This window comes from Sitodiplosis mosellana, unplaced genomic scaffold (assembly GCF_009176505.1).
Source record: "Sitodiplosis mosellana isolate CC-2019 unplaced genomic scaffold, AAFC_SMos_1.0 Smas_scaffold_1, whole genome shotgun sequence".
Classification (NCBI taxonomy): Eukaryota; Metazoa; Arthropoda; class Insecta; order Diptera; family Cecidomyiidae; genus Sitodiplosis; species Sitodiplosis mosellana.
Genome location: NW_022595244.1, coordinates 21,971,533 through 21,984,632, shown reverse-complemented (window position 1 = coordinate 21,984,632; position 13,100 = coordinate 21,971,533). Strand labels below are relative to the sequence as shown.

The 13,100-nt window shown below is 37.5% G+C and overlaps 2 protein-coding genes across 2 annotated transcripts; one reads left to right on the top strand and one right to left on the bottom strand.

Moving 5' to 3' along the window:
* Window positions 1-453: 453 nt before the first annotated feature.
* On the top strand, window positions 454-3,106 carry LOC129569358 (gustatory receptor for sugar taste 43a-like). Its single transcript, XM_055448162.1, has 9 exons — window positions 454-722; window positions 792-846; window positions 941-1,088; window positions 1,163-1,355; window positions 1,605-1,757; window positions 1,825-2,110; window positions 2,227-2,491; window positions 2,727-2,810; window positions 2,878-3,106. Exons 1-9 carry the CDS (start codon window positions 563-565, stop codon window positions 3,031-3,033), a joined length of 1,500 nt encoding a protein of 499 aa, XP_055304137.1. The 5' UTR covers window positions 454-562; the 3' UTR covers window positions 3,034-3,106.
* Window positions 3,107-3,629: 523 nt separating this feature from the next.
* LOC129569277 (uncharacterized) lies at window positions 3,630-7,388 on the bottom strand. The gene is made up of 2 exons (XM_055448035.1): window positions 7,324-7,388; window positions 3,630-7,122 (listed from the first exon to the last, which is right to left on the bottom strand). Exons 1-2 carry the CDS (start codon window positions 7,386-7,388, stop codon window positions 4,374-4,376), a joined length of 2,814 nt encoding a protein of 937 aa, XP_055304010.1. The 3' UTR covers window positions 3,630-4,373.
* Window positions 7,389-13,100: the final 5,712 nt, after the last annotated feature.

The window sequence follows — 13,100 nt, the reverse complement described above, 5'->3', positions numbered from 1 at the left end:
AAAAATAAACATACATAGGTTTACTTTATTGGTTATTTGATACATTCCACTGGGGATGCCGCTGGCATTTTAAATGTCTTCTGCATTTTTCAACACCCATTACGGATTGACCCTGCTGTATTTACCGATTATATTGCAATTTCAAAACATCGATTAAAATAATAATAAGAAATGAAATAAAAAAACAAATATCGATTTTTTAATACGTTTTAATTGATGTGATCAGTGGTAGCATTTAGGTCATCAATGTGCATTTTCCCATTCCGAGTGTCATTTTTAATAATAGATTACGATCTGTGATGAACATCAATTCAATCACGAAATCGTTTGCCGCTTATCTGGAACCGAATCTTGAAAATATTATCGTCATTTGAGGCGTCACATTGCCACGGTTATGAATCGTGGACAAGAATTTAAGCCAAACAAATAGAATACCAACAGTCCATGTTTGAAAATAGATGTGACACTGTGACCAATCGTGCTCTGCATAGAATAACTTTATACTTCAAATTACCGCTTGATAAAATTCATTTTGAGTAAAGACATTCAATTCAATTTAGTAATGGAGATTCAAGAGGGTTCGTTGCCTGGATTTTATTGTAGCCGAATTTTTGGTCTGGCACCATATTTGATCCAACGAAATAACAACAAAGATCGAATTATTGAGATTCGACGATCTCGTTGGCTGTGCGTTTACAGTGTTTGTTTCATGGTCACAATGGGTAACAAATGTGAAGAACCGAAAGAATGGACAAAATATTAATTCGTTCTTGTTTTTCAATAAAAATTAGCCAGTCTATCGATTCGATATTTATTTATCGACTCACAGTCAAAAGCACCAATTCGGTAAGTTTATGTTGGTTTAGTTTGAGGCGTTGCACCACAGCGCATTGAGTGTATAGTGCACTGTATGAAAACCAAAGTGGATTGGCTAACGAAATTTTTTCCTCATTAGAATGAGATCAGGACCTTCGAAATTCGTCACAAGGTTTGAAGTATTTATAGTCGTGAGTGCAGTCCTATGTGGTGCCATGACCGGTTTATTTGCACGGAAATTTATACAAAAAATCAATTCCAATCTGAGAAAAGTAATAGTAGCAAAAGAATTAAAATGAGTTGTATAGATGTGCAAAAAACGACTAATGAGCCAAAATAATTTTAGATTGACGACGAATTGTCAATGTTCGATGACGATATGAAGAAAGACAAAAGGAGAAATTTCATAATGGTAGCAATTGTATTTGTGATTATGACAGTGATGCTTGCTTTGGATATTGTATTCAAATGGCGAAGTGCTGAAAATTTCAGAGCAAAGCTACAAGATGGTAACTTGGCAAATTGGGATCGCCATTTCTGTTTCTTTTTGAACTTTGAGCAACAATAGATTTTGTGATTCGTGAAATCGAACATTCTTTTTTATTCATTTAAACTTGAAAAACTTTTAAAGTTATCGATGTTTGCATTTTCTGCTAAGAGTTTGGATTTTTTTCAATTCAGATCTCCAGATATTGCACGCTTTCATAATAAGCTGATGTCAAACTGAAGACGGAACACACAAATTTCATAAAACATACAAACAAATTGTTTATGAATTCATTTTTCAGTTACTGCCCGTATAAACATGGAATCCTACCTTCCATTTTATGTGCAGTACTACGTTTTAATGGCATTGCACACGCAATTGGCGCAAACTGTCCTTGGTATGCAAAGGCGATATCATCGGCTGAATTTAGCTATCAAGCACCTGTTTCCATTTGGTAAACTCCTTGCAATTATCGATTCAAATTGATTAATTTAATGAATACTCAAAATATTCAAACTTAGATAAAGTACTGGCGGTTTCGGATCAGCTGAAGGTCATGTCAAAGGACGTGCAAAACACAAGAGAAGCTTTGACAATGAAAACAAAAGACGAAATTTCCCTATCTTCCAACATAAATACACTTAAACGTCCAGTGGCGAAAATAACACCACAACCAATTCCAGACAAAATCAATGCATTCATTTTCGACGTGAGCAAATACTCAGCGGATTTTTCAACAGCGACATTTCTAAACCAACTGATGTGTTATCATGCCATTTTAGGTAAAACAGTAGCAACAATATCAAGGTGAGTTATTTTCAAGCTTTTTTGCTTTAGTTTTAACAATAAAATGAGTTTATAACGAGTTTGTTACACATTACGTGCATTTTTTTCCAAATACTTATTCGAAACTTTATGAGAAGTGCTTTCGGAATGACAATGGTGCTGATGTTGATGTCCTGCTTACTTACCCTTGTGTCAACATGCTACTTTTTATTCGTTGAGCTCATCACAGAGGCGGTGTCTATTTGCATGATTTTTCTATTTCAATTTTCAATGACATATTTGTTACATTTTGTGAATTCTTTGCTGTTTGATCTAGGACATTTTTGCCACGTGTATGCTATTGCTATGGTGTTGTTTTCACATATTACGGCTGCTTTTGATCGTCGAACCATGTCACAAAATGTCATCTGAAGTGAGTTGAATAAAATCCAGTGGATTGAGACTTTGCACAAAGAACTTTCCACATTTTGATTTTATTTTGACACACTCACCCTTCTAAAGTATCTAGAAAATTTGCACATAAACATTCCATTTTGAAAAGATATTCTGGAAAAGTTTGTCCAATAGTCTAATTTGTGCACCGTATTCCTTAATACGTGTTTACTTTCAATAAAATTTCCGATTCATAACATACACTGTTACATGTGTACAGGCAAATGAAACAATAAACATTGTTTGTGAAGCGCAAAGAAATTGCAAAGACAGTTCGATAGAGTCAATTGTGAGTAATTTGCTTTTAGTCTTCTGAATTTTACAATCAGGCAATAATTTGTTTCTCTTCCCATTAGTTGCAACGCTTTTGGCGACAATTGCTCGCCGACCATAAGCATTACTTTACCGCTTTCGGATTGTGTACCGTCGACAGGCAAATTTTGACATCCATTTGTGCTGCAATCACCACTTACCTGATAATTTTAATACAATTTGCGAAAAATGGAAATTGAACTATATGTATAACTTCTTAATCAGCGATTCCACACGAAATCAGAGAATTATATGAATAAAAATGACTGTTGTACATTTGAAGTGACCAAAGCGATGAAATTTTTGGCTAGAATGAAGAGACGTGTACGATGGATTAATCGATACGATTACTTTGCCTCGTTCAGGAAATGGAACAATTCTTAAATTCATCAAAACAAGCATTTCGCCTTTAATAGCACCCATATCTAGGATAACGGCAATCACTTCAAAAACATTGGCAAATGCAAAAAAAAAGATCTCCTTACTTGTGCAGAATTTTGAATTGTATCGCTTTACAGAGCAAACAGGAAAAACAAAAAAATGTATGGCAAGCAATTGTGTATGAAAAATGTTCTTATGTTACCCATTGAGTTCGCCATCTATCAGGAAAATGTTCGCAAAAATACTAATAAAAAAACGTAGCATCTTTATTTTAAGATTTTATTCCATAGAAACAGATCAGTTTGATATAAGCTAGTACAATCTTATGATTCAAAACATTTTGGAATCTCCTACAAAAGAAAAGAGCCACCACGTGTGAATGAAAGAGTTAAGAGCTTATTCCAAAGTCAAAATATCATTCATTCATCTTTCATGTTAGTGTTTCGTGCATTTGATATGATTTGTATATGAGTGAGGCTTAAAACTATTATATTTGGAGAGTTTACTTAATTGTAAGTTGATTGTTTGTTTGTTCTTCTCTACATTAAAATAAATAAAGCCGTAATAATGCGAATTGAAAATGTTCATTAGATTTTTGTTTTTCATCCAATAAATAACTTAAGAATAAAATCGATAATTTCCATTTGTTTGCAAACAGACATTGACGCTAAAGATAAATGTGAAATTATAGCGTAACTAATTCTACTTTAGAGAAGAAAAGCAACTGAAATAGCAATATCGGCCAACGATTTTTGTTAGAAATTAGCTCAGTCAGCTATTGGGACCTAACAACAGAAATGATTTGAAAAATAGAAAAGAGACCGAATCGAATTAAATTGGTTATTATTTTGCTTTCGTTGTACAATAGCGTTTCGGTTCCGCTGAAATTCACTTTTTTCATTCGATTTTCATTCCTTTTTCATTCTTACATTTTTGTCATCATCTTCTTTTTTGTTCATCGTACAAAGTTAAATTTTGTCTTTATAAAAGTAATTCTCTTCGTCTAAAATTTCAGTTGATTAAAAAAAGCCGCGTAATTAGCACACGTTTAATGATTAGAATACCACGTCATCTTAGGCGATTCGACGACGATTTTGTTTTTCGTTTTGTTTTTTAAATTTTGAATAAGTTTAGAAAGAAAAATGAGCGGAGCGAATGTCTAATCTTGTTTTTCGTACGGTCTTTTAAATACCTCCTCAAATGCTCGCTCAAAACTAGGTCGTATGTTCTGTAACAAGTTCAAGCCGAATTGTGCTTTTAGCTGAAGCAATTTCAAGAAACCAACAAAACCGTTTTCGCCGTCTGGTAAACTCGTTGTTATTACAGTCGTGTTGGACGTCGGGCCCAGCTCCGACGAACCATTGCGACGATTAATTTTCTCAATGATTCGATCGTCTTCCGGGTGCTCAACCAAATCACTCAAATACTTTATGCGTTGGCGTAGAGTTGAAATACCGGTTTTCAATACGACCGACAATTCGAAATTCTTTGCCCGGATTCGCACTTGTTTTTCAAACTGTTCAATCGCTTTTGCACCTTCAACGGCTTGCTTTAGCGCATCATAGTCATTTGCTATGCTCTTAAATTCAGCGTGTAATTTCTTTTCGATCTTTTTTTCATTCTCTGCATTCGTGTAGTCGCGATCGAATGACATGATTTTCTCGCTGAGCATATTGTATTCAGAGGCTAAGTACGAATAATCGGTGGCACTGTACAATCGTGTGCCCTGCATCGGTGGTGATTTTGTTGTGGTGGTCGTTGTTGACTGTTGATTTTCATGCACGTTCGTCTTGTGTGGAGAATCTTTTGCTGGTTTTTGTGTGACAGTTGCAGTGTCACGACGACGGCGTCTACGTGGACCATGCGATGAGGCTGTTACAGTGATGACCGGCTCAACGATTCCTTTGATTGACGGCAAACCATCCACTGATGCAGTCATTGATGCTGAAACTACGGCTTCACCTGGTTGGGTGTCGGTGATCGCACTTCCAACCACATAAGTGTTGGTGCGTCGTTGGATTTTCGCCGGAATATCATCGATTGCCTCATTTTCCGTTACATCACTCACTAGACCTTCGGCAGCTGGCAATCGTTCCTCTTCCGCCGCCGCCGCCGCTTGAATGTCAGTTCCAATTGATTTTTCTTCCACATTATTTGCATTTGACTCCGATGCCTTTCCATAAATCGTTGTTTGATGCTTCAGAATCGTGTCCATGTTAGCGAACGATTTCTGCTTCTGCATTTCATGGAATTGCGGATTGTAAACGGGTGAAACAGGTTGCTGTTGGACAGCCGGCTGTGTGCTCATCTGATGGTTTCGGTATGTTGGATAGTTTGGTTGTGGATTGTACTGAGCAGAATTGTAATGAGGACTGGGTGCGGTACGATAACGCATATATGGATTACTATATTTCGGTACAATGTTCGATGCTTGTGCCTGGGCTTGTGCGTGAGCTTGAGCTTGTTGTTGATGTCGTACTTGCTGACGATATGGATAATTGGGGCCCATCGGTTGATTTGGATGTGGTCCATCTGGCTTGAAATATTTCACATAGCGTGGCACATCACGCATTGGCATTCCAGCCAAAAATTTCGAAAATACCTCTTCCTCGTGCTGTCCATTGTCGCCACCTTCGCTGGCATATTCTTCGTTATTCACCGAATAAATGTTATCGATATTATCTTGACGATCGGTGGCTTCATCGTACGATCGTCGCAATGCACCGAATGGACTCAAAAAGTAAGAGGCGATTCCAGTTATAAGAATTCCAGCGCCCAAAATACCAACACTTGGCATTACTTCGCGTGACAAATAGTTGTAAATGGTCGTGGATATCGGCTTTTCTTTCACCTTCGACGGTTGTTTCGTGACCGCTGTTACCTTATTCTTCTTTGTTGGCTTTTTCTTGGTCTTCGATGAATTGTTACTCTTCTGTGGTTTTTTCGTAGCTGGCGACCGATCTTGTGGTAAATCAAATCCGGCAATTTTTGGCTCAAGCACTATAAATGATACTGGTGTTGTTGTTTCCATTTCTTCAATCGTTGTGGGTGTATCGTCAACTTTTTCAATTGACACAATTGGTGCAGCGGTCGTCGTTGTTGTGGACGTTTTGCGCTTGTTTAATTTATTCAAATTGGCTAACGGTGTTTTTCGACGGTTTTTGTCATTCATAAAATCGCTGGCCAAAAGAATGCCGCTCGTTGATGATGATGGTGCTACCGTTGTTTTTGCTGTTAATGTTGTTTTGGGCGCGACGGTTGTGCTCGTTGGTCTATTCTTTTTCTCCGGATTCGGCTTCGGCTTTTTATTTTCCATTGAGTCGCGCATTTTGACCGGTTTTACGATTTTGTCGCCAGAATGAATTTCACCGAAACGATAATTTTGACGATCGTCTTTAATGTCAACCTTTTCCACATGGGCAACGGTTGTTGTGGCCGGTGTTGCGACCATTGATGGTTGTTTTTCGCTTCCACTCAATAAAATCCAAGTTGAAATACCATCTTTTGATGTTGATGATTCTTTTAGGCTCTGATCAACCATTGACATTTCCGATTCGAGTTGTTGCCATGTTAAAGGCTCCGCAATGCCCGGATGACCACTGTGATGCATTTCAACGTGATGTCCGATCGCTTTCGGTGAATCGACACCCGATCGCTGAATTTGCATCGGAATCTGTGATGATAACGGTAATGCCAATGGCGCCGACACCGTGCTCGAAATCGCTGGCTGTTGACTACGGCTTAAGAATTGTGTTTGGTTTTTCTCCGTTTCGGTGATTATGTCATAGATTGTGGGCTTTTCGGCATTTAATGTGGTCACTGCTACCGTTACTGGGTCAACTCTTGGTGTTGCTGTTGTTGTGGTGGTCACGAATGGTTTCTGTTTAGCATTCGGTTCGTCGATGAGTCTGTGCAGAGAGCAGAAACGAAATAGAGAATTTCAGCCACATTGTTGCATGATTCATGATGAACAAATTTGTTTAAATATTCTAATTTGTTTCTCGTTTAAAATATCTTTTTTTGTTTTTCAATGTTAATGGCTAGCTTGTTTTTGGGTTATTTTGTTATTCATTTTCTATGAATGTTATTCAAATGTTTACGTTGTTTACCTTATATGTACCAAAATTTCAAAGCAAATTTTACAGCATTTTCCCAAAAGAATACGGTTAAACATTGGTATGAATGAATAAAATATGATTTTTCTTGACTTTCTTATTTGCGACCACTTTTAAGCCATATCCGATCTACAATTTGAATGTATCACAATAAACCCAAACTAACGACTTAATTTCATATAAAATATATTAGTTTTCTAGTTTTTTTTACATTCAGTTAAATAAGCCCTAAGCATTCTACTTATACAAATGGTGCCCAGCCGATCATATGGTTAATAAGCGTGTTATTTACATTTCCAATTTTTTTAGTGTTATCGATAGTCATAATCTTGATTGGGTGACATAATGCGAATGTTGAAATTATTCTGAACCAAAAGCCACTGTTGAAATTGTGTGTCACGCCTTTGTCGTTGCGATTGTTGCATTTTTCGGAGACCAACTGGAATGATCCGCCGTGGTTGTATTCCCGTATAAATTCGTTTATTTGCGCTGTGATTTGGTGGTCGATACGCTCTGCGCCTTTCTCCACTTGTCCATTTGGCGATGCGAATGCCGGAAGTCGGCAACAGAGAACCGTGCTTCGGCGCTTGGTATCTGTGAACGACAATTCTGGGTGATCGTTGGTGTGATGCGTGAAAAATTTGTTTCTTTGATATTGCCAAAAATGGATAGAGAACGACACCAAGCGCAATACCACCGATTGCAATCACAAGTATAGGGGACAAAACAAGCGTCCAAATGCCAAAGAGAAACGGTTTCAATAAGGTGAACAATGGAATCAAAGCGAGTAATTTCAACAATGATTTTTTGCTCAAATGAAACTCGGGTTTGTGTGCTGTCGTTGGTGGTGGCGGTGTTTGCAAAATGATCGTTTGATATTTATTGACAATTTCACCGGAACCTTTATCTCCATGTTTGTCTTTCGATCCCTTTCTTCGTTGTCTTCGTCGTCGTCGCCGTCTTCGCTGTCCCTGTCGATCTCTCGTTGATGGGAGAAAGTCAAGAATCCCTTTGAATGGTTCAAATATGCCAAGATCTTCTTCGTCGTCATCTTCATCTTCATCCTTGTATATTTCACCGCTTTCATAAGACAAAGAGTCATAGTCCGGTGTGGATGTCGTGGTCGTTGTTGTTGTCGTTGTAGTTGTCGTAGTTGGTTTTTTCTTTTTTACTTTTGGTTTGACCTCATTCTGTTTGGTTGCATTGGACACCGGAGCACCATCAAATTTGATGATTATTTTCAAATCATTTGAACTACACACATTTTCGATTGGTGAATTTGACAAATTTGATGTGATCAAACATTCTTTCGTCGTCGTTGCGGCGATTGACTCATTTCGATGTAGGTTAGTTGTGTTAATTTTACTATCGTTTGTGCTAAAATACTGATTACTACTTTCATTATAAACTATTGAAATTTTATTTTGATCATATCCCGGCCGTGATTCGTGTTTATGCACATTGCTTTCAGTATACTCGTGACTTTCATAATTTTGCTGATGATTTTTGTGTGAATTTTTCATATTATGATGACCATTCCCATGCTTATGACTATATTTTACAGAACGATGCGTTGTAATGCTAAATTTCACAACTTTTCGCCGAGTGTGTGTTGGTCTCGTTTGTACGGCTTGATAGTTGTTGTATGGATCTGGTGTGCTTGAACCGATGATCGAATACAGTTTTGTGATATTTGCCGAATTATACAGTAAGGGTGGTGATGGCGTTGGAAATTCATGATATGGTATATTTACAGTTAATGGTGGTGGTCGAGGCACTTGATACGTTTCGCCATTGATATATTGATTTGGATTGATTTGACCTTCAATATTTACAAAATTGTCAACATTCGCTTGAACCGTGTCGATCGAGCTAAAATCGCTTGGATTCACAATGAAATAGGTTGGTTGTGCAGTTGCAACCGGAGTTGCTGATAGAAGTGGTGGCGGTGATGGTGGAGGCGGTGCTGGAGCTATATACGTCGGTTTTGATGTGCTTACAAATTGTGCTAAAAACGGATTGTAATTGTAGACATTCGCCAAATACTGACGATTTATACGATTTATTTGTTGCTGTCTATACTGCCTTAGAAGCTCTGGGTTATTTAGTAATGGTAATTGAAACTGTGCATTAACATAATTTGGTATTATCCCTTCATAAAGTACATTATTAGCAGTTAGTTGCTTGGCATGCATTATTTCTTTACTACTGTGATCAACGTTATGGTACCTTGTTGTTGTTGTTGTTGATGTTGTTTTCGCAATTGAATCGGGGCCACCACTGGTAACCGTTGAAAATGTTACCAATTCGGGTGTTGTTCTAGTGCCTTTTCTAGTCGCTTCATTTCGCCTCGCTGCCGTCGTAGACATGACACGTTTCGTTGTTTGTGCTGGCGCTGAAACGGCAACACTGGACGACAAATGCTTTTTCGTGTCTGCGTTAATAATGTCAGTTCGTAGCCCATTTTCGAGTGTTGTAATAATGGCTGAAACTGACGACGGATGTTCCAATTCCAGTGTGATTTTTTCGGGCGATGTTGGTGTGGTGCCGGTCGTTTCAGGCCTACCTTGCAGCAACAGTATCGTGTATTGAAACACAACAAAACTCCAAAGCCAATTCATGGTGATGACTAATGTTCGTGTATTCTCTGCAAATTGAAAAAAATCAAACAAATTATTTGTGATTGACATCATGATCTATGAATGAGGAATGAAAGTTCTACATGAATGAGGAAAAAAAAAATTAAATTCAAATGAGAGTTTAGTTAAAAACGAACAATTTTGAGTGTTTCTAACTAGGGAAAAAAGATTTGGCACAATTTCAATGTAGCGTGCGGCTTGTTTTTATTTTATCAATATTCCATAGAAAGTTTGCTTTTGTCCTACTCAAGCGTCACTTATAGAATTTACGTGACAGACCATCAATGTGTCAGCATCCAAAAAAAGCACTTCGTAACCAAGTTTGAAGATGAAATTGTCCGAAAGAGGGCAAACATTTACTATGTCAAATTTCTCTTACCGGCCAGATGATTAGGTGAAAAAGAATGCATCATCAAAAGTCAAGATTATTCCGTGGTCAATTGTGTGTGAGAGAAGAAATATCAAAAGCTGATGATAAACATTATTTTCGAGTGAATTAGATGTGAACGCGCACGCGCACATCCAAATCACTGTTACTTCTCAAAAATTCATCTCAGGTATGTAGGTGAAAAAGTTAAAGTGAAAAGACTACGGCCTAACGCACGCAATGATGCAAAGTCATTGAACTAGTGGCACATAAGATACATAACACCGAGATATATTCCATTTCCGTCGTGTGTATGTGTATTTGTTTTGATGAAGACGTGCTCGTTTGTTATTTAATCCGAAACAGTTGTTTGATGCCATTAATATGATTATCGTGCGCGCGTCCATATGCATTAAGCTAGATGAATGTGGAGTGGTCGGCTGGCTATTGGCGATGGAACAAAAACCAGTGGAATTCACTAGTGAAGAATGTAGAATTACTACGGTAGTGTTGGAATTTTTATCTCACAAGAACATATATAAACATTTTCTGTATTCATCTTCTTTGTATCCCCTCCTCACTTCGTTTCCGACTCATGCTTTGCATTCAAAACGTGTTTGAACGGTGCTGGTGCTGAGTGTGTATTCATTTACTATGCGTTTTTTTTTTCTGCTTTCTTTTTTATTGTATACGTCTTGACCTTACCATTAAAGTTGGATGGCGCGACCTATTTTCTATGCTGTCACTACTATTCTTGTTGTGTTACTGTTGTTTTTCTTTATTCTATTCCGCGGTATAACATGTGAATCAGTTATATCGTGTAGCTTTTTTCTGCTGCTGCCGTTGTCAATGTTTTTGTTGCTGTTGTTGTTGTGTTTATTTGGATGCATTGTTGGCGCAATGTGGCACACTCACACATTGGTGTAAAAATAGGGCCTGCTTACATTATTGTGTGTGTGTGTGTTTAGGCGTTACACGGCGCGCGAATAAATGATCTCTATCATTACAGTATTGAATGCTTTATGAAAATGTGAGATATTCCGGAACAAACAAGAAGAAAAATCAGATGATAGACCATCGAAAAAGGTTGAATCAAATGGTCTATCATCTGATCATTTCCAGAAAAACGTGTGAACTCAAATAAAATAGAATAATTTTTGGTTGCCGTTTTTTTTCTCCATCATCTTCTGACATTTACAGTCAGATCTTGATCAAATCTTGATCGTGCTTTTCGCATCTTCTAGCTCAATCGTCAACTTTGTTTCATTCTCAAATGCTTCGTACTTGATTTTATTGCTATGAAACAAACATGTGTTTTAAGATTGCTGAGCATCTCAGCATTTCGTAAGGCACGGATATATCCGAGCATATCGACGACGCATACTGTATAATACAGTGGCGTGTGTTACTACGTGCAGCCGCAACGACTCGACCGAAGTATGTTCAGTTGATGTGGCTGCACGCAGCAACAACATACACATTCCGGTCGAGTCGTTGCGGCTGCGCGTAGCATTGCACGCCACTGTATGCGTCGTCGATATGCTCGGATATATCCGTGCCTTACGAAATGCTGAGATGCTCAGCAATCTTAAAACACATGTTTGCTATGAAATTGCTAATAGCTTTTCTCTTTTTTTTTCTCCTCTCCTTTGATAACTTGATTAGATTTTCACATGTTCTGAAATTGTTCTGATTTCTAGACGAGTTTTTGATGGTTTCACTAAAGTGAATCGCGCGCGAGTAATTCGTTTACAATTGGAATTATGACGAGGAAAAAAGAGAAAAAAGCATTTAAAACCAAAACTATTTCACGAAATTGTTCATCAATGCGAACGTTTAATTGCTCAAAAACAAAGGAAAGTAGAATAGAAGCATGAAAAGTAAGAAAGATGCTGCGAGCATTTAATCATGTCGGTAATAAAAGAAAACCGGCACTTGTGTACGGTAGAGCTAATGTTGGCATTCACGTTTTTTTTTATTAAAGTTTCGTGTATTTTCAACGAAACTGCTGCAGTTGGAATCTCAGAAGATGTCAGAATATCTTTCTCTCTCACACACTCGTTCAATTTGACTTTTAATTTGTGCATTTGTGTATGCCGAACCGCATACAAAAGAGTACCGTTCTCGATGAATAATGAATCGTCTTGTAAGCAAAAGAAAAACTTTTAACCAAATGTGTTAATTACAAATTGAATTTAATTAGGCGCATTGTATCCCAACCTGTACTTATTCACTCCGTTAACATGGCTGCCGGATAGTAAGAATTTGTATCGAATTCTGCACCATTCGATTTTTATTTTGCTTCGTTCTGAACCGATCATAAATATCACATATTCATGGTAATTTGTAACGGTATCATGGCTTGAGCTGCGAGTGTGTGCAAAACGTGGATCATATATGTTTCGGCCAAAGCGAGGTAAATGTACGCTTTAATTTATTTGTTACCGCATCAAAACAAAACCAACGACTAAAATCATCGATTTGTCCGATGCGCACACACATATTTAGAACCGAAAATAGCATAACAAATTGAGGTGTATTGATGTTTTTTTTTTGCAATGCACGAAAATATTTCTCAAGTTTCGTCATCGAGAATCGTCTTGGTCATAGAGAAAGAGGAAATATAGAATTATTATGATCACGGAATGACCAGAGAAATGCGTTAATCGCATAACCATTTAAAGAATAAACCAGGAAAAAAAAACCAGAACACGTATCGTTTATGCATGCATAATATTATACATACCGTTAGTTTTCGATGTTCA